This window comes from Melanostigma gelatinosum (assembly GCF_949748355.1).
Source record: "Melanostigma gelatinosum genome assembly, chromosome: 1".
In the NCBI taxonomy this organism is placed as follows: Eukaryota; Metazoa; Chordata; class Actinopteri; order Perciformes; family Zoarcidae; genus Melanostigma; species Melanostigma gelatinosum.
The window spans coordinates 30,415,347-30,442,353 of record NC_136634.1 but is presented as its reverse complement, the minus strand read 5'-3'; the positions used below and the strand labels follow the sequence as shown (position 1 = coordinate 30,442,353).

General features: G+C 46.6%; 1 protein-coding gene across 2 annotated transcripts; it reads left to right on the top strand.

Annotated features, from left to right (window-relative positions):
- The first annotated feature begins 338 nt into the window (after positions 1–338).
- meak7 (MTOR associated protein, eak-7 homolog) lies at positions 339–23,786 on the top strand. 2 transcript variants are annotated; one of them, XM_079268822.1, is made up of 9 exons: positions 339–411; positions 1,387–1,563; positions 1,676–1,930; positions 2,037–2,181; positions 17,091–17,305; positions 19,484–19,670; positions 20,647–20,765; positions 21,601–21,780; positions 22,262–23,786. In XM_079268822.1, the coding sequence occupies exons 2-9, from the start codon at positions 1,393–1,395 to the stop codon at positions 22,388–22,390; spliced, it is 1,401 nt and encodes a 466-aa protein (XP_079124948.1). In that variant the 5' UTR covers positions 339–411; positions 1,387–1,392; the 3' UTR covers positions 22,391–23,786. The 2 variants fall into 2 exon arrangements, with proteins under 2 accessions (XP_079124948.1, XP_079124949.1); XM_079268823.1 differs by lacking the exon at positions 21,601–21,780.
- The last annotated feature ends 3,221 nt before the right edge of the window (positions 23,787–27,007 follow it).

Sequence of the window (27,007 nt, the reverse complement as noted above, 5' to 3'; positions counted from 1 at the left end):
TTTTGGGAGTACAACACATGCGCAGTAAAAGCTGGTCACAAAACATGATTGATATGCGTAACAGAGGCGTGTTTATGGAGTGTGTTATAGTAGGGTATTTTATGGGTGAGAATTACAATTCTACAATTATTGCATTTTTTTAAATTAAAGACCGTAAACAAATGTGTACTATTTGGAAACGTGTTATTGTATATCAGCCTACATCCACAAAACAAAAAAGTTCTGTCACCACGAGCTCCCTAAAGAGCCCCTGAGCGGACACCATCCCTTTATATCTAGCGCCCTCTGCTGGAACCCTCCAACATCGCAGCTCCAGTTACACTGCGCATGTGTCATTCAATAGCCTCGCTCAGCACCAGTAAGTTCGCAGTTTGTGCAGGATGGAAAGCTTAAGCTGCTGTGCTTTAACAGGTTAGCGACGCATTTAGCGTTCGTTTTGCTTAGTTTGAGAACATGACGCATGAGAACATTGCCTTTAATTTTGAAGCGTTAATGCAGTTGTGTAGAGGGAGACAAGTGAAGTATTGTTAATGCTGTGCTTTGCTAGCTAGCGCTAGCTAAGTTACTGTTAATTATTAAGGTCCAAGATGAGATGTGTAACGTTATGTCATTTAAACACGGAGACGGCGGTCTGTGCTATTATGGCTGTGGATGAAGAGCCTGCTGCTTTAGTTAGATGTGTCGTGACGTATGTCAGAGCAATGTTGAATTTGCGGGGCTGAAATTAAGTTTGACGATACAGTTTCATAGCTTTAACGTTATGTGAAAACGGTCCACACAGTACTCTGGTTATGGGTCAGCCCTAGAATAGAGTTGAGATACATCTTAATAACTTTAATATTACACAATCAAGCTTTAGCACACAGACTTTGAAACATGGGGGGTTGGGACCTCTCAGGGGTTGTCACAAATGTAAGCTTAAGAAGTAAAAAAGAATAACTAAAAAATGATTAAAATATGTTGTCTTGTGAAACACTGGCATCCTCTCTCTCTTCAATGATGAATCAGCTGAATAAGGACAACAGCAGTCTTGGTGATTTCGCTGGGATATGGTGACATTTTACAACTGACAACAATTTGCCAAATTCAATTGGAACTGATATTATTGGCACATGTCAAACTTCTATGAGGATACAGAGTCAGTGGTTAATCCAGTGTCAAACTCCAAAAAACGATTCATGACATCATCACTTTAACTCCTGACAACGTCGTGATTAAACGTAGCCAGCTCGATGTTATTTAGATATATACAATACAATACATGACTTTACTGAAATCGATATAACACGGTATCTGTTTTAGGGTGGATTTAAAAAACTAAAAATTGTACCCTACTGTATGTCAACATAATGTGCGTGTGTTCCGCCACACTGTGTTGCTATGCAGGGCATCATGGGTAACACGGAGAGCGTGGTGGTGCAGAAGCGGCTGGCCCGCTTCCGCCCCGAAGAGCGGCCGGTGGTCGAGGGGGTCTTCGACAGGCTCCTGGGCGCTGCCGGGGGCCCTTCAGCACCCCCCAGGAGAACGCCAGCGGGGACAACTCTAACTCTTGAGATGCTGCAGGTGAGGCTGTTAAAGCAGTAAACTGACTTTACCATCAGTGTATCTGTCAGGAATAAGTTTCTACCAGTGTGTGGCCTGTGTATAATCAACCCCTCCTTTCGTCTGTCCCAAGTCCTCAATGGGCAGCCTGGCACCAGACTCCATGGTGAGGAGGGTCTACCAGTCCATGTGCAGTATTGACCCCGGACCGGCAGCTTCTGGGAAAACCAGCACCTCTGCAGCCTCCGGAGTCGGTCGAGAGCAATTGGTCGTCTTCCTAGCAGACACCCTGCGAGGCACCGCAGAAGAGCGGGCTCCTCTCGTCATGGCCATGTCCCAGAGCGGAGACAAGGCAGCGGTGGCTGTAACGTGCAGGCAGCTAGCAGAGGTGAGCAGAGGGTAACATTACATAGCAAATAATGTCTCATTTCTCTAGTATTTATTTTCTGCTCTTCTTTTTCTTTTATTTTAACCCTCCTTCCTCACTTCTTTAGTTCCTCCAGGACCTGATATCTGCTGTAGTTCGGATTCTGGTCCACAGAGGGCGCCTGCAGGCCTGGCAGCCAGAGAGAATGGGTGACAGCTCCCTGGGTGTCCAACTCCTGGCAGAGCAGATGTGTTCTGAACTCAAACCCTCAGGTACACAGAGAAATGTGAATCTCCTCACCGCTTCTCACCTCCCTGCTCTTTTCATCTCCTAATGTCTGCTTTCCTCTCCTCTGCACTCCTATCCTCTCTCCTCCTCTCCTCACCTCTCCTCTCTTCACCTCTCTTCACCTCTCCTCTCTTCACCTCTCCTCTCTTCACCTCTCCTCTCTCCTCTTCACCTCTCCTCTCCTATCCTCTCCTCTCTTCACCTCTCCTCTCTTCACCTCTCCTCTCTTCACCTCTCCTCTCCTCTCTTCACCTCTCCTCTTTACCTCTCCTCTTCACCTCTCCTATCCTCTCCTCTCTTCACGTCTCCTCTTTACCTCTCCTCTCTCCTCTTCACCTCTCCTCTCCTATCCTCTCGTCTCCTCTCCTCTCATCTCTTCTCTTCACCTCTCCTCTTCACCTCTCCTATCCTCTCCTCTCTTCACCTCTCCTCTTTACCTCTCCTCTCTCCTCTTCACCTCTCCTCTCCTATCCTCTCTTCTCCTCTCCTCTCATCTCTTCTCTTCACCTCTCCTCTTCACCTCTCCTCTCTTCACCTCTCCTCTCTTCACCTCTCCTCTCCTCTCCTCTCTGTTTCCGTTTCCGGTTGCGTGTGAGTGGTGGACGTGTGAGCGGCGCGGAGGTTTGATTGTTTTTTCACTGCTTTGGGATTTGTTCCTCTGTCTCTGCACATGATCAGGTAAGATATAAGCGGTGTATTTATCGGTAGAACGTGTGGTTAGTGGTGTTGTTTGGCGTTGTTCGGGAGGATGGCGTCCTCCGAGACGCCGCGCCCGTCAATCCGGCATGGAGTCCGGGTAGTTCCACCGGACAGCAGCGTGTCAGTAGAGGAGGTGCTGCTGGCTGTGGGACATGACAAACTTTCCTTCGCGTCTCGGATGAATAAAGCTGTGGTTGTGTTCGTGGCGAGCGAGGCTTACGTCCACAAGCTGATAGAGAGCGGCGTGTTTATCAGGGACAGCTTCGTGCAGGTCTCTCCGCTCTCGGTGCGTCTACGCGGATCACCGTTTATACCGGACAAGCTGTTAGGGAATGAGCTGCGCAGGTTTGGAAAGTTTGCCAGCGGATTTAGAACAGTTAATTTGGGGTGTAAGGATCCCAAGCTGAAGCACGTGCTGTTTCTTAGGCGGCAGGTCTTCATGTTCCTGGAGTCACCGACACAAACACTGGAGGTGTCCTTCAGGGTTAAACACGGGGAGGGTTCATACATGGTGTAGGGCACAAACGCTTCGCGTGTCCGCACAAGCAGCGGGGAGGCGCGGAGGCAGAGCCTCCGGCTGCTCCGGCGGCGGCCGCTCCGGCACCGGACGCGGAGCCTCCGGCTGCGGCGGTACCGACCGCTCCTGCACCGGCTGTGGAGCCTCCGGCTGCGGAGCCGACCGCAGCGGCCGTGCCGGGACCCGCTGGTGTGGCTGCGGCTGCCGCCGGTGCGGTCGGCGGCGTTTCTTCGTCTTCTGCTGATGACAAGAATGTCGATAAGGAGGATCAGGGCCAGTCTTACAACCAGCAGGCTTCTGTGGTGGCGCAGAACCTCACTACATCTGGTACCGAAGCACCACCACAGTCTGTGGAAGTCTGTGAAGAGGCAGCTACAGGTTCTGCAGGTGGAGATCTCAGCGCAGCCTTAGATGACGCACAGAGTGTAGGGTCTGTGTCCAACAGCCAGCTGTCTTGTGAAGGAGAGGACATGGACTATGAGAGTGAATCAGATCTTGCATCTAATTCTGAAACGTGCATTAAAAGCACTGATCTGTATTCACTTGAGGAAATAAACTCGTTTTTGGATGTAACTTTTAAAAGATCTGTAAAAGTGAGTGATTATTTCCCTGACACAGAGAAGTTCATCCGATCGGTGGGGGTGGTGCAGAGAAAGGTGGGTTTGGACCTTTTAGATGGGAAAAAGCGCTTCCGCCTAAAGAAACACGTCACAACCCTGAGGAAAGTGAGGAAAAGTAAAAGGGTTCAAACTAAGACAGTTTAACATGATCATGTGCCACACGGGGTTTTCCACTTTCCACTGCTTACTTCTCATCTTGTCTTACCTCCTTCCATCCTCTGACCTTTCCATGCAGAGCTTCAATTTAGGGTCTTTAAACATCAATGGTGGGAGGGACGGGCATAAAAGAGCATTAATACAGGAGGTTGTAAATCAAAAAAGGTTGGACATCCTCTTTTTGCAAGAAACTCACACCATTCCATCAGATGAAGTAGACTGGGGTTTATGGTGGGAGGGCTCATGCACCCTGAGCCACGGAACCAATCTTAGTGCCGGGGTAGCCGTGCTGTTTAGAACAGCAGCTAATGCAACCGTCCTGTCAGTCACTGAGGTGGTGAAGGGTCGTTTGCTGATGGTGAGGGCAGAGATAGAGAGCTCGCTTTACTGCTTCGTCAACATATATGCACCGAATCAGGGGCCAGAGAGAGCACGCTTCTTCACTACGCTGCAAAACGAACTGCAGAGCTGCCTTCAGGAGCAGCTGATCATCGGAGGGGATTTTAACTGTACTCTAGACCAGTTATTCTTAACCATAGGGCCGCGGCCCATGATTGGACCGCGAGCGCCACCTAGAGGGCCGCGAAAAACTTTCAGTTTTGCACCTGTGGGCCGCGAGGGCCGCGGGACCGCATAGGTTATCAATTGAAGACACCAGAGATATTACTGTTATCCATGAGACGCTCAGTTACGATACAGCTTCCCACCACCTGGTGGCGGTAATGCGTCAGTCAGTTGTTTCACAAGCTGCAATAAGCAGAAGAAGACACTCAGCTAGCCGCTAGCCAAAGTTATGGATAAGTTATTAAAAAGAAAAAATGAAGACGACAGTGGTGCCATACCCCCCAAAAGTCTAAATGTGTGCGCAAGTACAACCCTGACTTTCTTAAGTACGGCTTTGTGAACGGAGGCAACGAGGCAGAGCCGAGGGCTCAGTGTGTGGAATGTGAGCTAATGCTGTCAAACGAAGCTCTGAAGCCTTCAGAAATAAAGAGACACGTAGCGACGAAACATCCAACGCTCGTGGGAAAGTCTGTTGGGCTTCTTGTTGTGTATGCAGGTTTCCATACACATGATAATAAATGTCTTTGTGATCATCACATTCTATCATCTCATTTATTTAACAAGGGTTTTGACTGTTCAACACCGGCATCCTCGATCCCCTCCCCTTCCGGTCCTACGGCTTGTTTGCGCAAATACGTCACAAAACATGTGCGTGTTTGGTATCCCAGCATGCCCAAAATCCTCATCTTTGCAAAGAAATCATCGATTTTCTTTCATTTCTTATGGTTTCTCCACAAAAGGAGCCCACACACACACTGTCCAAAGTCGCCATAACCGCTGCAAGTCGTATCTTGCAGCATTTCGACGGAAAAAGACACATTACAGACCCGACAACGTGCTAGCGGATGTTACCATGGAGCTACTGCCTTCAGAAAACGCTGGTACTTATAGTACAAACCTTATGCTCCTCTTCCATAAGCCGTCAACCAACGTTTGCGTAACTGAGCTATTCTCATTCTCGTTCGTGCGCTCGGTCGCAGCCATTAAGCACAGCAAGTCCGCTACTCACACACCATGTCTTCCACCATATATACATAGTTTTTGCAATTTGCAAAGGCTAAAAATAAAAGGAAAATAATATAAAATCACAATATAAAGGGAGAAACACCTTTAGTGTGTCAGAATATCATGTGGGTACCATGTGTCCATTTGGGTCTCCAAATGTCCTTTTAGAGCTCCGCCTGGATCTCTTCATGGAAGAAACTCTGTAGAATGGTCATACTTTGTCCAATCTTCTTCAAATTTGAGGCAGTTGTACACTGATAGTGTAGTTACAGCCCAATACTGTCCTTTACCTGTACAGATACAGCCACCGGCAGTTATTTATGCTGAAAGATACTTTTTTATTTTATGCGGACAAAAATCTTAAATTTTTACTGACTCCAAAGGCCCACTGCTCTGTTTCTGTATGACCTACAGGTTGTCTGACACTTTTGATGCATATAGTCAGAGTGGGCCCCGGGACACTTTGTCCTTGAACAGTTGGGCCCCGGGGTCAAAAAGGTTAAGAACCCCTGGCATAGGTTATCAATTGAAGACACCAGAGATATCACTGTTATCCATGAGACGCTCAGTTACAATACAGCTTCCCACCACCTGGTGGCGGTAATGCGTCAGTCAGTTGTTTAACAAGCTGCAATAAGCAGAAGAAGACACTCAGCTAGCCGCTAGCCTGTAGCGAAAGTTATGGATAAGTTATTAAAAAGAAAAAATGAAGACGACAGTGGTGCCATACCCCCCAAAAGTCTAAATGTGCGCAAGTAGAACCCTGACTTTCTTAAGTACGGCTTTGTGAACGGAGGCAACGAGGCAGAGCCGAGGGCTCAGTGTGTGGAATGTGAGCTAATGCTATCAAACGAAGCTCTGAAGCCTTCAGAAATAAAGAGACACGTAGCGACGAAACATCCAACGCTCGTGGGAAAGTCTGTTGGGCTTCTTGTTGTGTATGCAGGTTTCCATACACATGATAATAAATGTCTTTGTGATCATCACATTCTATCATCTCATTTATTTAACAAGGGTTTTGACTGTTCAACACCGGCATCCTCGATCCCCTCCCCTTCCGGTCCTACGGCTTGTTTGCGCAAATACGTCACAAAACATGTCCGTGTTTGGTATCCCAGCATGCCCAAAATCCTCATCTTTGCAAAGAAATCATCGATTTTCTTTCATTTCTTATGGTTTCTCCACAAAAGGAGCCCACACACACACTGTCCAAAGTCGCCATAACCGCTGCAAGTCGTATCTTGCAGCATTTCGACGGAAAAAGACACATTACAGACCCGACAACGTGCTAGCGGATGTTACCATGGAGCTACTGCCTTCAGAAAACGCTGGTACTTATAGTACAAACCTTATGCTCCTCTTCCATAAGCCGTCAACCAACGTTTGCGTAACTGAGCTATTCTCATACTCGTTCGTGCGCTCGGTCGCAGCCATTAAGCACAGCAAGTCCGCTACTCACACACCACGTCTTCCACCATATATACATAGTTTTTGCAATTTGCAAAGGCTAAAAATAAAAGGAAAATAATATAAAATCACAATATAAAGGGAGAAACACCTTTAGTGTGTCAGAATATCATGTGGGTACCATGTGTCCATTTGGGTCTCCAAATGTCCTTTTAGAGCTCCGCCTGGATCTCTTCATGAAGAAACTCTGTAGAATGGTCATACTTTGTCCAATCTTCTTCAAATTTGAGGCAGTTGTTCACTGATAGTGTAGTTACAGCCCTATACTGTCCTTTACCTGTACAGATACAGCCACCGGCAGTTATTTATACTGAAAGATACTTTTTTATTTTATGCGGACAAAAATCTTAAATTTTTACTGACTCCAAAGGCCCACTGCTCTGTTTCTGTATGACCTACAGGTTGTCTGACACTTGTGATGCATATAGTCAGAGTGGGCCCCGGGACACTTTGTCCTTGAAAAGTTGGGCCCCGAGGTCAAAAAGGTTAAGAACCCCTGCTCTAGACTTCACCATGGACCGAAATAGTGAGGAACCACACCCACAGTCAGCTCAGAGTCTCCACAACGTCATCTCACACTTAGATCTGTTGGACACTTGGAGAGTAAAACACCCACTAAGCAGACAGTACACCTGGGTTAGAGTCAGCAATGACAGGATTAGTGCAGCCAGGCTGGACAGAGTTTACATCTCTCGCAGTCTCAGTTCCAGACTGAAGAGCAGCACAATCAGTCCAGTTGGGTTCAGCGATCACCACCTCGTCAGTTTAGGCTTGATAACCTCACCGGGTGAAAGGGTTAACTCCTACTGGCATTTTAATAATAAACTTTTACAGGACACCACTTTTTGTCAGAGCTTTGGGGTTCTTTGGCAGCAGTGGAAAACTGAAAAAACTCGTTTCAGTTCTCTGAAGCAGTGGTGGGAGGTCGGGAAAGCACAGATTCGTGTGTTCTGCCAGCAGTACACCTCAAACGCCACCGCTAAAATCAAGTCTGCTGTCAAAGACCTTGAAGCCAACATAAAGATCATTGAGGAGGGCTTCCAGAGAGACCCAGATCCCGGTGTGGGCCAACTGCTGAAGGAGAGGAGGTTGGAGTTGAGCTCATTCCTGCAAGAGAGAGTGAAAGGAGCTCTGGTCAGGTCCCGTTTCCTTCAGTTGAAGGACATGGATGCCCCAAGTTCGTTTTTCTTCAACCTGGAGAGATCGGTGGCGCAGAGGAAGCGGATGACCTGCCTAATGCTCCCGGGAGGCAGGATAACCACTGACCAGAGGGAGATGAGGACCCATGCCGTGGGCTTCTACACTGCTCTTTTTGGGGAAGAGCCGTCCTGTATAGACAGCAGTAAGGAGCTCCTGGTGGGTCTTCCCCAGCTCAGTCCAGCAGAGAGGGCCACGCTGGACAGAGAGCTGACGCTGGAGGAGCTTTCAACTGCAGTGAACCAGATGGCTTCAGGAAAGACTCCGGGAATCGACGGCCTCTCCTCGGACTTCTTTAAGACATTCTGGAACATTATCGGTTCTGACTTACACTCTGTTTTGATGGAATGTTTTAAAACAGGAACACTTCCTGTTTCGTGCCAGCGGGCAGTACTCTCCCTGCTGCCCAAGAAGGGCGACTTGGCCCTTCTGAAGAACTGGAGGCCAGTGGCCCTGCTTTGCACGGACTATAAGGTGCTTTCCAGAGCCTTGTCCAACAGACTAAGAGACTACCTGGAAGTGGTTGTAAATAGCGACCAAACGTACTGTATCCCAGACAGGACAGTTATGGACAATATCTTTCTCATCCGTGATGTGCTTGATGTGTGTAAATGTCACGATGTAGATGTAGGTATTGTCTCACTAGACCAGGAGAAGGCTTTTGACAGGGTGGGTCACGCATATCTGTTTTCTGCACTCAGGGCTTTCGGGCTTGGTGATGGGTTTTTGGCTTGGGTGGGTTTGCTCTACAGTGGTGCTGAATGCATGGTCAAAATGGGAGCTGGCCTGAGTCGACCGATCCCTGTACGGCGAGGGATAAGGCAGGGTTGTCCTATCTCGGGGCAACTCTACAGCCTCGCTTTTGAGCCTCTGTTGTGCAGGCTGAGAAGTCGGCTCAGTGGTCTGTCACTACCGGGGTCCTCTAGTCTTTGTAGTCCCCTCACTGTGTCTGCGTATGCTGATGACGTAAACATCTTCATCAGGGACCAGGGAGATGTTCGTTGTCTACAGGATACTTTGTCTCTTTATGAGAGGGCTTCATCTGCACGGGTGAACTGGGAAAAGTCTGAAGCCTTATTGGTGGGACAGTGGAGACACCAGACAGATCTGCCTGGAGGTCTTCAGTGGGGAAAAGAAGGTCTAAAGGTGCTGGGTGTGTTTTTGGGCTCTGAGGATTTTGAGAAAAAGAACTGGGACGGAGTTAAGGAGAAGGTGTGTGCTCGGTTCTCTAGGTGGAGATGGTTACTACCCCAGTTGTCATATAGGGGAAGAGTTCTGGTTGCTAATAACTTAGTTGCCTCGACTCTATGGCACAGACTCATCGCTCTGACGCCACCTGGAGGCCTCATAGCAGAGATACAGAGGTCTGTCGTGGACTTCTTCTGGTCCGGCCGGCACTGGGTTCGTGCAGCAGCGCTCTATCTGCCTGTGGCAGAGGGGGGGCAGGGTCTCATCGACATCCAGTCCAGGATCGCCTCGTTCAGACTCCGGACTGCACAGAGGCTGCTCTATGGCTGTGGCCCCAGCTGGATGGACACGGCTCGACTGCTGCTGAGGAGAGCTGGGCGGTTGGGTTATGACAAGCAGCTCGTTCTCCTACAACCTGAGGAAGTGGACTTGGCCGGGCTGACGCCGTTCTACAGCTCTGTTCTGCAGGCGTGGCAGATTTTTAACATTTCATGTAAAGCTGATGAGACTCCGGGCGCTTGGCTGCTGGAGGAACCTCTGTTCTTTAACAGCTTCATCAGAACCCAAACGCTGCAGTCTGCCAGCCTGAGAACGCGTCTGAGAGAAGCCGGCTGCACTAAACTGGGACATTTGGTGAAGATGTCATCAACCGCAGCATCCATGGCCACCTTCAGGCAGAACACTAACATCACGTCTGTCAGGTTGACCAGCAGGATCGTGGAGGAGGTCTGTGCCGCCCTGCCACAACGCCTGAGAGCAGTTGCAGGAAACCGTACTCTGCTCATTGCCCCAGTGGTGGGGGACTGGCAGGGGGGAGGAAACAAGCTGCTGACGTTCACAACCCCTCACCTGGACAAGTTTCAGGCAGCAGAGAAAAAAGCCATCTATGAAATCTGTGTAAAGGTTGTGAACCTCTGCTCTCTGGCAGGGTTGACAGAGTCGAGGTGGACCGGGTTCTTTGGCCCAGGTTCCTCCCCGAGAGGCAGCTGGAGGTGCATGTACAAGCTGCCTGTTGAAAAAACGGACAGCAGACCTCCAGTGGAGGGTTGTACATGGAGCTATAGCCACCAATAGATACCGGGCACACCTGGATCCACAAATTGGGGAGGAGTGTTGTTTTTGCGGGCAGACTGAGACCCTGGAACATTTGTTTGTTCAGTGTCTGCGGCTCTCAGGGCTCTTTAAGCGGCTAAAAAGATGGTTTCAGGGTCTTGGACAGGTTTTTTCTTTCATGTTGTTCATCTTCGGTCCAAAATACTGCTCAAAACAGAAGGCTGTCCACACAATGGTGAACTTTTTATCTGGTTCTGCCAAGTTGGCCATCTGGCTGACACGTAAGAATCGGGCACGGGGTGCCGGTAGTGAGGATCCGGTGAAGGTTCTGGAGGGACTGTTGAAAGCCAGACTCAGGGTGGAACACACCTACTATCAGACAGTGGACGATTTACAGGCTTTCAGGGACAGATGGACTACTTGGAGCATTTTATGCTCAGTGGGTGCTGGTGGAGAGCTGGTGGTGAACTTCTGAATGTATTGATTGTTGTAATTGATTAATTTTTCTTTGGTGCTTTATTTTGGTTATTTGTTTTTTATTTCATTGATTTTCTGATTATTAAGTGATGTTTTAGTGTTTCTGGTTTCACTGTAACAGTGAAATAAAGACATTTTTAAAAACCAAAAAAAACCTCTCCTATCCTCTCCTCACCTCTCCTCTCTTCACCTCTCCTCTCTTCACCTCTCCTCTCTTTGCACCGGCCGCGGAGCCTCCGGCTGCAGCGGTACCGACCGCTCCTGCACCGGCTGCGGAGCCTCCGGCTGCGGCGGTACCGACCACTCCTGCACCGGCCGCAGAGCCTCCGGCTGCAGCGGTACCGACCGCTCCTGCACCGGCTGCGGAGCCTCCGGCTGCGGCGGTACCGACCGCTCCTGCACCGGCTGCGGAGCCTCCGGCTGCGGCGGTACCGACCGCTCCTGCACCGGCTGCGGAGCCTCCGGCTGCGGCGGTACCGACCGCTCCTGCACCGGCTGCGGAGCCTCCGGCTGCGGCGGTACCGACCGCTCCGGCACCGGCCGCAGAGCCTCCGGCTGCGGCGGTACCGACCGCTCCGGCCGCGCCGGGTCCCGCTGGTGTGGCTGCGGCTGCCGCCGGTGCGGCCGGCGGCGTTTCTTCGTCTTCTGCTGATGACAAGAATGTCGATAAGGAGGATCAGGGCCAGTCTTACAACCAGCACGCTTCTGTGGTGGCGCAGAACCTCACTACATCTGGTACCGAAGCACCACCACAGTCTGTAGAAGTCTGTGAAGAGGCAGCTACAGGTTCTGCAGGTGGAGATCTCAGCGCAGCCTTAGATGACGCACAGAGTGTAGGGTCTGTGTCCAACAGCCAGCTGTCTTGTGAAGGAGAGGACATGGACTATGAGAGTGAATCAGATGTTGCATCTAATTCTGAAACGTGCATTAAAAGCACTGATCTGTATTCACTTGAGGAAATAAACTCGTTTTTGGATGTAACTTTCAAAAGATCTGCAAAAGTGAGTGATTATTTCCCTGACATGGAGAAGTTCATCCGATCTATTGGGGTGGTGCAGAGAAAGGTGGGTTTGGACCTTTTAGATGGGAAAAAGCGCTTCCGCCTAAAGAAACACATCACAACCCTGAGGAAAGTGAGGAAAAGTAAAAGGGTTCAAACTAAGACAGTTTAACATGATCATGTGTCACACGGGGTTTTCCACTTTCCACTGCTTACTTCTTATCTTGTTTTACCTCCTTCCATCCTCTGACCTTTCCATGCAGAGCTTCAATTTAGGGTCTTTAAACATCAATGGTCAAAGACGGGCATAAAAGAGATTTTGCAATGCACAAGGTGAGGGTTGGCTCTTTAAATATGAATGGTGGGAGGGACCGACAGAAGAGGGCGGTCACTGCAGACATGATCACACAGAAACAATTAGACATCGTCTTCCTGCAGGAAACGCACAGCGACCCACACAATGAGGTAGACTGGGGTTTGTGGTCGAAGGGCCAGTATGTCCTGTCTCATGGGACCAACCTGTCTGCAGGCGTAGCTGTTCTGTTCTCACCTGGGCTGGATGTTAACATCATCTCCTCCACAGAGATAGTGACAGGCAGGGCTTTAGTGGTCAGAGCATCTATACAAAACATTATTTTTGTTTTTATCAACATTTATGCTCCAAACCAGGGCTCACACAGAACAGACATCTTCCACAAACTCAGAGATGTCCTGCAGGAGTGTGATCACAACGACTGTGTAGTGATGGGGGGGACTGGAATTGCACCATAAACTCCTTATTGGATAGAACAGTAGAGGAACCTCATTTATCCGCCATCTTATCGCAGGTGATTGCAGAGTCAGGTGTGGTGGATGTATGGAGGGTGAAACATCCCCGGGCTAGACAGTACACATGGGTGAAGGTGTTGGATGGGAACATTAGGGCAGCCAGGCTGGACAGGGTTTACATATCTCATAGTTTTAGTAACCGGTTATTGAACAGTCACATTTACCCAGTAGGTTTCACCGATCATCACCTCGTCACTTTAGATGTTCACACCTCACCAACCACCAAATGCAGCTCTTACTGGCACTTTAACATTAAGTTGCTTCAGGACAGTGACTTCTGTGAAAAGTTTGAGACTTTCTGGGGAATCTGGAGAGAAATGAAGAGCGACTTTGAGTCCCTGAGTCAGTGGTGGGTTGTAGGAAAGACACATATACGTGTCTTTGTTCAACAATATACAAGTCACTCCACGGTAAAAGTCAAAAGGGTCATTGAGGATCTAGAAAATGAAATCAGGGATTTGGAGCACAGTGTATTCACTCACACCAGCACAGACACTCACAGGCTTCAACAGAAGAAGCAGAAACTAGGTTCCTTTCTACAGGAGCGAGCTAAGGGAGCTTTGGTCAGGTCAAGGTTCACCAGCGTTAGGGACATGGATGCTCCTACCTCATACTTCTTCAATCTGGAGAAGTCCGTCTCTCGAACCAAACAGATGGTGTGTCTCCGCCTTCCTGATGGTGAGATGACGACTGACCCGATGGAAATGAGACAACATGCTGTAAGCTTCTACAGCGCCCTCTTCAGGAAGGAGGACAACCACAAAGAGAGTGTTGACGAGCTGCTTCAGGGCCTTCCTCAGCTGGGCCCCGAGGACAGAGTTGTCCTGGACGCCAACATCTCCCTGGAGGAGCTGACCGCTGCTGTGGGTCAGATGGCTGCTGGGAGAGCTCCTGGACTGGACGGGCTGCCTGCGGACTTCTATAAACACTTCTGGACGTGTTTGGGAGCCGACCTGTGGCAGGTGCTGCAGGAGTGTTCACAGGCAGGCCTGTTACCGACGACATGTCGGCATGCAGTGCTATCACTGTGACCCAAAAAGGAGATTTGTCCTTACTGAAGAACTGGAGACCGGTGGCGTTGTTATGCACAGACTATAAACTTCTTTCCAAGGTGCTCGCCAACCGGCTTAAGAACTTTATGGAGTCTATAATCCACAGAGACCAGTCTTACTGCGTACCGGACAGATCCATCATGGATAACATTTTTCTCATGAGGGACTTGTTGGATCTCTGTAAACTGTATAAAATTGATGTTGGGGTTATATCATTAGACCAGGAGAAGGCTTTTGATAGGGTTGATCATAGTTTTCTTTTTTCCACTTTAAGAGCTTTTGGTTTTGGGGAAGGGTTTGTGTCACTGTTGGGTTTGATGTACAAGGAGGCTGCTTGTCTGGTGACGGTGGAGGGCGGTTTAAGCTGTCCAGTTCAGGTCCAGAGAGGCATCGGACAGGGATGTCCTATCTCTGGACAGCTATATTCCATTGCCATTGAGCCTCTTCTGAATAGGTTGAGATCCCATCTATCAGGACTAATGTTACCTGGGCTGCGTCAGCGGCCCTCGCTGGTGGTGTCAGCATATGATGATGATGTTTATGTGTTCGTCAAAGACCAGAGGGATATCCAGGTCCTAGGTGACAGTTTAGCCTTGTTTGAGGGGGCATCTTCAGCGAAGGTAAACTGGGGAAAAAGTGAAGCTTTGCAGGTTGGGCAGTGGGCAGACAAAGAAATACCAAAGCTACCAGGAAGCATAAGATGGGGAAGGCAGGGCTTGAAGGTTTTGGGTGTTTTTTTGGGAACAGAAAAGTTTCAAAAACAACTGGGAGGGTGCTATGGAGAGAGTGTGTACCAGATTGTCTAAATGGAAATGGCTGCTACCTCAGCTCTCTTACAGGGGGAGGGTCCTAATTGTCAATAACTTGGTTGCCTCGACCCTTTGGCACAGGCTGGTAGTCCTGCCTCCACCACAGGGCCTGATTAAAGACATCCAGAGGGCAGTTGTGGACTTCTTCTGGTCAGGGCTTCACTGGCTGAGATCTGCGGTGCTGTACCTGCCGGTCCAGGAGGGAGGGCAGGACCTGGTGGACATCGCATCACGAATCACAGCCTTCAGACTTCAGACGGCTCAGAGACTGCTGTACAGTTTCGGCCTGCCATGGACGGATACTGCCTGTGTGCTACTGAGGAGCGCCGGACGCTTAGGTTACGACAAACACCTGTTCCTGCTCCAGCCCCAGTCAGTGGATCTAACTGGTCTGACACCGTTCTATCAATCCGTCCTACAGGCGTGGCAGGTTTTTACAGTCCATCGGAGAGCTGTGGCGACACCAGGAATGTGGCTCTTTGAGGAGCCGCTGTTTGGAAGCAGCTATATCACGTCCCAGGTCCTGACGTCCGTCAGCCTGAGATCCAGACTGAGAGAGGCCGGCTGTGTGAAGCTGGGTCATCTGATGAAGACCTCCATCCCTCAACTTGCGGAGCTGATCAACATCCGGTCCAGCAGGCTGCTGCTCGGGCTGGTGGAGGAGGTCTGTGCGTCCCTGCCAGAAGTCCTCAGAGCGTTTGTTGGAGACCGTGCAATATCTGACCAATGGGACGATGAGTGTGAGTATGTCTTCCCACCCCTGGCTGTCTGTCCTGCTGTGGGACAGTGGGAGGATGAGGAGGACATCCTGCTGTCTCTAAAGACACCCCAGTTGGGGGACTTTGAGACTCTGGGGAGGAAAGCAGCGTATCAGGTCAGTGTGAAAGTCTCTAACTTGCGCTCTCTGGCAGGAGTGAGGGTGTCGAGGTGGACCGAGTTTTTTGGCAGGGGATCCTCCCCAAGGGGCTGTTGGCGGTCCCTGTACAAACCTCCTGTAGACAAACGGACAGGAGACCTCCAGTGGAGGATTGTACATGGGGCCATAGCTACAAACAGGTATCTGGTGCACCTCGACCCTGGCTCAGGGGACAGCTGTCCTTTTTGCTCGCAGACAGAATCTATCCACCATCTGTTCGTTGAGTGTTCCAGGCTGGTGAGACTCTTCAGCCGCCTGAAGGCGTGGTTTCAGGGCTTAGGAGAACACTTTTCTTTCTGTCTGTTTATCTATGGTCCAAACTACTCTGCCAAAAAGAAATCTGTTCACACACTAGTGAATTTCCTTTCAGGACTGGCTAAACTAGCAATTTGGAAAACAAGGAAAAACCGGGTGAGGGGTGTAGGGTCAGAGGACGTGAGCTTGATGCTGACCGGACTGCTGGCTGCTCGGCTCAGGGTGGAGTTTGGTTTCTACAGTCTGACAAAGAAAACTGAACTCTTTGTGAACATTTGGGCTCTGAACGACGTTCTGTGTTCAGTCAGAGATAATGCTCTGTTTCTGAACCTATGAGTTTGTGTTTTTTTTAGGTTTTTGTTGTGTTTGCGTGAATTAAGTTTGGTCTGAGAAACAGTAAAACTCTGTAAATGGAATTTAAAAAAAATGAATAAAGATACATTTTAAACCTCTCTTCACCTCTCCTCTCCTCTCTTCACCCCTGCTCTCCTCTCTTCACCTCTCCTCTCTTCACCTCTCCTCTCTTCACCTCTCCTCTCCTCTCTTCACCCCTGCTCTCCTCTCTTCATCTCTCCTCTCTTCACCTCTCCTCTCTTCACCTCTCCTCACCTCTCCTCTCTTCACCTCTCCTCTCGTCACCTCTCATCGCCTATCCTCACCTCTTCTCCTCTCTTCACCCCTCCTCTCCTCTTCACCTCTCCTCTCCTCACCTCTCCTCTCTTCACCCCTGCTCTCCTCTCTTCACCTCTCCTCTCCTCTCTTCACCCCTGCTCTCCTCTCTTCACCCCTCCTCTCTTCTCCTCTCCTCTCTTCACCCCTGCTCTCCTCTCCTCACCTCTCCTCTCCTCTCTTCACCCCTGCTCTCCTCTCTTCACCTCTCCTCTCCTCTCTTCACCCCTCCTCTCCTCTCTTCTCCTCTCCTCTCCTCTCTTCACCCCTGCTCTCCTCACCTCTCCTCTCCTCTCTTCACCCCTGCTCTCCTCTCTTCACCTCTCCTCTCTTCACCCCTCCTCTCCTCTCTTCTCCTCTCCTCTCCTCTCTTCACCTCTCCTCTCCTCTCTTCACCTCTCCTCTCATCCCTTCTCCACAGATGAGGGAGGTTGTGATGTTTCCTGTCTGGAGGACTGGATCTTCAGGGTCTCCCAGGTATCGCTGTACCTGGAGATGCTGGTAGCTGAGGGCCTAAAAGTGTCCCTGAGCGGCCGGCCGGCCCCCACCCTGCTGCCCCCCTGCAGGGACACGCCCTGGAAAGAGCTGAGGTGTCTGCTGCTGGACATTCCCACCCTCATGTTTCTGGCACCACAGGTCAGAACGCAAACTTATTCAGCATCATATTGGTCGATTCTGACCAAAATGTCTTGACTTTGAGCTAAAAATGCAACAATCAAACAGCATGGCTAGTCCACTTGGTATTTCAGCTCAACAGTCACTTGCTGTCACGGCGACGGATGACAAATATGACTTGTTTAGAATCAGCTTTGCTGTTTTGTAGCATCTAACAAAATAAAAATCACTATTTGTTCTTTGGAACCATTTGCTCGTTGCCACGGCTGCTAACGTTAGCATTGCTAATTTGCTGTCATGTGTGCTCTCTGAGTTTGACCTCTGACCCTTAAAGTTCCAATATAATTCAAGTGGGCAGAGTAGCCAAAAACTGTGCTCAAGTTGGAGCACTGTTACTTTGCAAAAGAAAGTACTCGGGTAGAAGTGATTTTAGGTTGTTGAATATGGAGAATCATTTCTAGAACATTCTGTCATAAGACAAACATTGAACTCCTATTTTGTGCTCGTGAGAGATCAACGTTGTGAATTTGTTCACAGAAATGTAATTTAGTTTGTTGTGCGCAAATATTCGGACCCAAGTTAAACAGTCCCGAAACCTTATTCACGTTTCTGAGAACACGTGTAAGTTATATCTGCATTACTTTTCCATCCCTGCGCTGCTTTATCCTGTTAGTGCAAAGATCAGCCACATTTAATATCACGTGTGATTATGTCCCTCAGAATTCGCTCAAACGCCTTTGACTGCACCGAGGCGGGGCTATAGTCCTCTAGTTATCACTACTCATATATGTGAGCTGTGCTATTTCTATAACAGGAACTAACAGCACTGAGTCCGGTAGAGTGGCAACGTATTATTGTGTAGCAGTAATGTGCTCAGTTCCACCTTATTGTCATGTCGTTTTTTTATCGCTTCAAACAATTCATCCAACGTCAAGTCTTAAACTTTAGCTTTGCATATCATGTCATAATAGAAATGTTTCTCCCATCATTTAGCAATTTTATCTGCCCCTCTCCTCCGTTATTATCAGATGGCAGATTCATAGTTTTGAATCACTGCAGATATTACTTTACCTGGCAAACAGATCAGCAGTTCTGGTTTACTCATTTCCTTCAGTTCGATTTTGAATTGGTCATTTTGTTTAAATTCAAAGAAAAGTCCATGCTACCATACTAATTAGTATGCCAGAAACAGATTTAGCATGGCCCAATACAATGCATTTCAAATGATACCAGGATGTTCTCCTACATCCGGTCACATTTTACCGTATGCAATCTAGCATGCTTTTCTGGCTATTCTAACCCACAATCCTTTGCGCAGCAGATGTATGAGCAAGAGCTTCAAAGTTCAAGGTGCCATGTTATGAGGAAGTAGTAATTCCTAATTGAATGCATACTGCATGCAACGGTGTGCACTTTGTAAGGGCATCGTAACCCAGAAGCAGGCATTAAGAATAACAATACTGAAATAGCCGATCTTCTCGCTGAAGGTTTTGTCTTTCGTATTTAGGTCCTTCGCCTCCTTTTCCACAGGAACTTGACCCAGGGCACTAGGAACCTTTTGACAAACTCATCGCGTGTCAACCTCAGTGACAAGGGCCTGAATTCTGTTCTGGGGACATTTTACCCCCCAAAAAGGCACGTGTTGGGTGGGTACTACTTTCTTAAAGTACAGGTGCTTTTTGGGTTAGGTTTGCAGGGATGACCGTCACCGATTGGTCAAACACACATGGCGCCTCTACTTCAGCTCGTTTACTGTTTCATTCATAAAAAAAGGAAGCACTGTAGTATCGAGGGGAGTGCATTTCTCTTTGTTCGATAGCACTAAAAGTAAAGTTAGTCTTTGCTGTCGGTTTCCTGACTCCTGACTCCTGCACAGCAAAACTGAGGGAGAGAGATTTCGTGACCATGAAACGCTTAACGGATGATTTACTGTGGAGTCGGACGCTCTCCTCTGCATTTCATTCATTACAACAGACATCAGTAAATACTAAGACACAACCTTTTAGTTACTTGGAAAATAGTCAAAATCACAGGGAACTTCATGGTGGATAGAGGAATCAGTATTATATGAATTCATAACCACTTCTTGGAGAAGCTTTAAGTAATGACAAGGGATAGGTCCTGTAAACGATCACATGAAAATAGACTCATTCATCATTGGTGTTCTAGAATGCTACTTATCTACATTCATCTCTCCAGTTGCCGGACAGCTACAGCGCCCCCTGGAAACTTGTGTTTTCCACGCGGCTACACGGGGAGAGCTTCAGCCGGATGGTGGGCGGCCTGACAAAGTGCGGGCCCACGCTGCTGCTCATCAAAGACACAAAGGGCCACGTTTTTGGGGGCTTCGCCTCCCACGCCTGGGAGACCAAACCTCAGTTCCAGGGTGAGAGAGGAGACTACGATGCTATTTGAGGAATAGCTTCTCTAGCTCATTACCTGCCTTCCAACAACTTCATGGAGAACACGAGCCTACATGACTTGCTCTCTCGTGTTAGCAAGTGAACCAGTGCTGCAAAGCTTTGCATAAGGAATAGTATGCTTGATATTGAATATAACTGTATCTCAGGTTCTTGTCATTATTGATATAACTGATAACAAATGCTGTGATTAGCTTCCCTCAACATAAAGTATGGTTTTGCAGCTAACCAGTAATAGCATGAGCTGTCAAACTTGCATAGTATATTAGAAACCTGATAAAAGTGCACTTTCATATTTTTCACTTTTACATAATTATTGCTCAGTATTTTCCTCAGTATGATCCTGGTAGTTGGTCCTCTGCCTGCGCCACTCTATTGGAACCTTTTCTTGATAAAAATGTGCAACTGTCGCATATTCGCATCTCTGTTTCAAAAAATGTGACGTGCAATATTATCGTCGAACTTGACAAACATCAGGTGTATTGCTTGGCACAATTCAAACGGGATAGGAAAAACAAATTGTCTCTCGCTGTATATATTTTTTAATTCTATAAAATAAGTTCCCATGGTGGTCCACAGGAAAGGGAGGGGCCTCTCTATAGACCTGTTTCACAGTAGATCATGTCAATTACATTGTAGGTGCATCAGTATGCCAGCGTGCACATTCTTGGTGCACTGGAACTTGGCTCGTCTTTAAGGTGCTGCTCTAGATGTCTAGACCCTGGTTCATGAGAGGTGAGATGTCTCTGATAGATAGCAGTGAATTTCAGCTTCCAAATAGTAGAAACCGTACGATCACGTTAGTGTGGACCAGACCCCGCATGAGGACAGATATTAAAGCGCTGAGAAGGAACCATTGAGGAAGTAATACTACTTGTTTGAATACTGTGGACTGTCACTTGAGTTTTCTGTCAGATCTTAATACTTTGTATGTGTGTGTAGGTGACTCCAGATGCTTCCTGTTCACCATATTCCCCAGACTGAGAGTTTATACAGCAACAGGATACAACCAGCACTTCATGTACCTCAACCAGAACCAGCAGACCATGCCCAACGGACTGGTGAGGCTGCACTAGTTTAACGGAGAGGGACTTCTGTTGCTCATAGCCTGTAATTATCACATTGAGCTTAAAATGTAATTACCTTCATGTAGCCAGTAAATATTGTTTTTCAGATATAAGTTTTCTGATTTAGGGGACAAAAACCTTTAATAGGTCAAACTGACTTATGGATACAATACAATGCTCTATGAAATACTGTATTTATTGTTTGACCAATCTCTGCATTCAAATACAGAATCTGTTTATAAAGATGATTGTATAACTTATTGTGTTTATCACATTGGTAGAACACAGCCCGATGTTTTTAGCAAGCTAAAGGCATTCTGTAAGCGTTTCCGCCCTTGTTTTCCCCTCTGGTGTGCGTGGTTTTCACAGTATGACACGTTGAATTATCACCTAAGAGCTGTTTTCAGAGAAAAAACTCTGTTGAACCCACTGTACACCACCTGCCCAACACTAAGCAGTAGACAGGAGCCAAAACAGAGCTAAAAGGAGAGTGACTATCCTCAATATATGTCAATTTTGTGTTTTCAGCATTTTCCTCCAAGTGGCTTAAAACAATATATGAATGCAGCTTTGTAACATAAAAAAGTCAATGTGTTCCGATGCAGTATTACTGTTGGTTTTATTTTCATCGTCATCATGAGTTTCAATTTAACTCTTCCATCAAAATACTTTTTTGGACAATGGTCCCATTTTACTGAAATTAGATTTCACACAACAGTTAGTTGAATTCCAGATAAATTGTTCCCACTTTAGGATAGAACAAAAAAAGACTTCAATGAATGAAATAAGAAGAATTGACTTCATTCTTATGTTTTGCGGTCTTCATTAGGGTATGGGCGGTCAGCACGGCTACTTCGGCCTGTGGCTGGACAGTGATTTTGGCCGTGGTCATAGCCGGGCGCGGCCCAAGTGCACCACCTACGGAAGCCCTCAGCTATCCGGAGAGGAGGAATTCACCCTGGACTCAGTGGAGGCGTGGGCGGTCGGAAAACCCCCCGAACCAGAGGAGGTCGGCGTACTTGGTTTTTTTGCCTTTATTTAATAGCAGTCACAATACAGGCAGGAAACAAGGGGGGGGGGGGGGGGTCACATGTAGCAAAGGTCCCTAGCTGCAGTTGAACTGGTGACGTGGTTCTGCAGTATGCAAACCATTTAGCAAGCAGAATACTTGCTGTTCTCACAGGAGATCCCTTCTGACATATTTCCACACATTCCACTGGGACAAAGATGGCGGAATGAACGAGGGAGACGGACCTTACAAGTTCGTTTTTCAGGTCTACAAGTTGTCACACACTGAAATCTCTGAAAATACAGTAATTACAACAAAACTGGACCAACCTTTTTTTGTTTCATTCAAGCAGAGGAGAACATGCACATCGGGCATGTAATTATCTGCACCAGAAATAGAGAACCTCATTTACATTCCAGCTGTTTCCTTTTAGAATGTGAAGAATTAAACCTGTGCTATTTCTGTATGTCGTGTGTTTCAGGGCGAGGAGGGGAAGGGCAAGAAGAGCATCCTGGATGCGGATCTAGAGGTCCAGGCCATGATGGAGATGACAGGGAAGACTCTACACAGTCAGGGCCTCAGGGAGCCAGAGGAAGACCAGGAGCAGTGAGCGGCAACAGGGAGATAGACCCAAAACAATCTGAATCTCAACAAATTGGGATTTTATCATCTGTCACACCTGGTTAACATTTACTCCTGACTTTTAAGACATGTCTTCTGTATACGATATATAGGGATATGAGATTTCTGTTTCCCTGCCTTTAAGCTTGGACCTTTTAACCCACAAAATGCAGCTCTTTTGGATCACTGAACCCTGAGAGGCAAGTGAGGGACAATATCTGGTGATCCAAACTGATCTAAATTGTTTTCTCACCTGTGTTTATAACATTTAAAAAGTTTTGACAGGATAATCTTTCTAATTTGATGTCAGAAGATGATGTCAGAAGATGTCAGAAGTCATTACAACAAAAACCGGGCCAACTAGGTTGAAGTAGGTCTGAAGGCAGCTCATAATTGGTCTGTAAAGTCAAATCTAAGCCCTTCACTCACAACTGAGAGCTACCAGTGTGCATAAAGCCAGCTTCTGTCATCAGTGTGAAAGGGACCAATGTGTCATGGGTGTTCACTCTTACATCCCCCAAGCTCCAATGGTGTTAAATAGATAGAAGCAAACCTTTTTGAATACATATTGACTAGATACAGAGGAAAGACCTATCAGATAAGAGGCAGTAGAAGATGTGTTTTCCCCCAGCAGTGGCCTCAGGCAACCAGAATGCAATGCTTCCACATCATCTCGAATCAAACCACGAACTGAAGTACTAGGTTGAGGAAAGTGAGCACAATAAAACTAAATTACACCATTACAAGTTGTATACAGCAGTAAAATAATACATGGAATGTTCCTGAAGGTCTGGGTTTAAAGGAGGTAAGGATCTCCCTAAGCCCATTTTAAGAGAAGTCCAATTGTGAATTGCTATGTGACAGATCATTCTATTGCTACAGTAATAAACAACCTTTAGGTTTAAGAGACACAATCCGACTCTGGCCTGTTAGTCAGTCTCTATCGAGCTGGTTTACCGGAGCCATTATATGTAGATGTGAACATGTGACTGATGACAAGATGAGTGATTTAACCATCTGAGGAGCTTGGGAGTGATTCAGGGAATTTCTTGACTACAAGAGGAGAGATTGACTTTTTATTCTAATACCAGGGATTCTAAATACTTCCTCCCTTCTCAAACTGACAGTTGTGGATAAGCTTCTTGGATACAAGAGACAAAAGTACCTCTGAATTTTTTTGTGTTGAATTTTTATTTATTCAGCATTTTCTTTGTTCAAGGTCTATTGCTTGTCCACCCACATCATGGCCCACACATTAAATGGAATGTTGGATACGTTTTTTTTGTGTGTGGAGCAAATCTACGACATGGAGCAGCAGGTACAACAGTTTTAATACAAATTCCTGTAAAATGTACCATTATAAATAGACCTGTATTGTGCAAGCAGATGTGAAACTGCATTTTATTGTCTTATTGTATCGGGTACAACTGAGACTGAGGCACTGCATCCAAATCATCAGGTGTGTGGTAGAGCATATAATGGCAAGCAAAGTCTCAATCTTTTAAAGCTAGGGTCAGTAATGTTGAGCTGTACGAGTGTACGGTAGATTTCAAAGATGATTGAACATAAAAACCCAGCCCAGGATTGCCAACTCTTTTCCATTAACAGCTAGCAGCATTAGCTCCAGAGAACGCTAGATGTGTGGAGAAACTGGGCAAATCGGCAACACTGACAGCCCGCCCCTTTAGGCCTCACTCCAAAGCCATACCCCCACAATTATCATGATGAATGCAAACATGTCATAATGACACAAACGCATCATAACTAACCTAAGTGCATAATAATGAATGAAAACGCATCATGATGAAAGTAAACGCATCATAATGTAAACACATCATAGTGAAAGTAAACTCAATGATGTAAACACTGGTGATGGGCAACGCTTCAAATTTGTAATCGCGATTAATCGCATTGTTATGCGCAAAGTTCAATAATGAATTCAAAAGTAGTGTATTGCTCACTTTTATTTTAAAAGTACTGCTATATGAACAAAAGTGCAATATTTGGTTTGTAAACACTTCAAACAAATCAGGTTATTTTTAACAGCAGTATTCCCTCTACACAGTAGCAGTTAAAATACAGTTATTATGATTCTGATAATAGATATTCAGCCGGTGTTCACAACTTTATCTTCATGTGTGTAAGAGATGCTTCTTGAAATATACACCTTGAAAACTGCAAAACTATCTACGTCATGTTTTTACGTTTGTTAAATTCTCAGCAGTGATAACTAAATATCTCCTAATTGTTTTGTGTCTCTCCGTAGTTGTTAATGTATCATAGCATAATATGTATCATAATGCAAGCAAATCCATCAAAAAAAAAGAGCAAAGGCATCATAATGAATGTAAATGCCTGATAATGAAGGTAAACGCATCATAATGACTGGAAGCGCATCATAATAAAAGGAAACCAAGAGGGGGGCCCGGACCCCGGAGGGAGCAACTACTTTCACTTGTGTTTCTCAGTCGAGTGTCAGTGTGTCATAATTTGCTCATGAACTGTAAAATGTTGGCATCACGATAAACGACCAGATCTCCACTTTGACACCACTAATTGCACCATTATAACAAAACAAACACCTTCTCAGAGACCGAGACAGGCGGCTCTGTATTCACCCCCCCCCCCCCCCCCTCCTCGCTGCTCTGCTACCATGCAAATTTACTGAGGCGAGCTACACATGTAAATCTCTGATATATAATCTTCCCACAGTAGCACAGCGGACGTGACTCCATGCTCATGCCCTTATATTTGTGTATGGAAATGATTTCACCATTTTATTCCCAGAAATGTGAATATATTTGGAGCTCGGAATCACCTCATTAGATGCTTTTCTTTGCACTTATTCCTCCCCGGCTGGAGGAAATACTGTATACTTTTTTTTATCGATGGTCAACCTTGATCCCTTAATATCTCAATCAATCAAACTTTACTCGTGTAGCACCTTTCATACGGGTTAATATTTGAGTAGGCAGGCGGCCTATGACATTCATGATCTTATTGTTATTGGTTAACAACATTTAACAAAAATATACTGTCAGCAGTAAAACAGACATTGGAAGACCAATGCACAAGTGTCGTGCATTACATTGTGTTTATTTGTTTTCCCATTTTGTAATAATTATATGTTTTCAACTTTTCTCAACCATTATTTTTGTCTCTCAATGCTCTGCCCGCATGCTGCCGTTCATGCACATTTACATAGTTCTAGACGGAGCTGTAGTTCCCTTTATGCCCAAATATCACTTTTGTTCAACGCTTACATATATTCAGTTTGCTTCACTTTGATTCCACGGTATTTGATGTTCTGGGGACTTGATTTTATTCTTATATGATCTTTTTCAAAACCTTTTTAGATGTCAAGAGACCCCCATTTGGTTTTGTCATCATATTCTAGATCAGTTATTCCCTAACGTTTTGTCTTGCAAAAGGTAGAAGCAAAAGACAGAAGCATGAATTGGAGGGAATTGGGTATACATTTCTTTCTCTATCCTCATCCACAATTATTTCTTTGAAGGATATCTTTTTTATTTCATGACAGTGGTTGAATAAGTATATTTACTCAAGTACTGCAAAAAAGTACAGTTTTAAGGTAACTTTGCTTAAATATCCCCAATTTAACTGTATTTCAGAGGGTTTTATTGTACTTCATACTGTTATTGATGAAACTACCTAGAGGTAAAATAAGGACATTAAGGTTCTGTTCATCCATCAGTCCTAATATTCCAATAATATAACCATATAACTCCAAAATTGGATCATTCTTAAGCATAATACACGTTGGTGAATTATGAGACAGTGTGGCCCCTGTACACAGACATGCCAAAGGCCCCACTAACCAGGAGCAAGACACAAAGACTTTATAGTAGTTTTATCTCTCTTTGTGGTCATTTTGAGTCTCTTCCTGGTTCATACATGTCTCTTTGAGTGACATTTTGCAGGTGAAGGGGCCCCTGCGCCTGTACCCGGTAGGCCCGTTCAATAATCCCTCCATGATAATACCTACTTTTACTTTTGATACTTTAAGCCCAGAATGCTGACACAACTTTTGCACTTTAACTTGATTAAGGTTTTGAAAGCGAGACACATCATTTTTGAACTGTGGTACTTTTACTTCAGTGTAAGATCTGAGTACTTCTTCCAGCACTGATAAAAGATTAGAGTAAAACACATGTTTTCCATCTTTGTTTTTCCTTCCTACTTTTAAACATTTTTAATCGCGCATTCTTTCAAGTCAGTGCGATAATTCTTAGCAGTCCGCGGACCTCCCGGTCCTCCTTAACGGACAAGCAGGAGTCCTCGTGCCGCCGTTTGACAGCCACCTGTCTACACATAATGTAGATGGAGTTCGTTTAAGATGGCGCAGCTTTCTCTGCGTCCTCAAGCTGCACTCGGCATCAGAGACTGCGACCGCATCCACTGAAACAAGACACGGAGCTCCTGAACATGGAGAACACGTCTTCATGCTGACGGCTCGGAGCCTCCCGCCCGGTGCCTCCCGCACAGTCTCGTTTGCATAGATACCGTCCTGGCTTCCGGTGCGTTTTTTTTGGTATAACTTGTAATCTATGCTTGTAATGCAAGTTAACTTTTACTTCCTTGTACA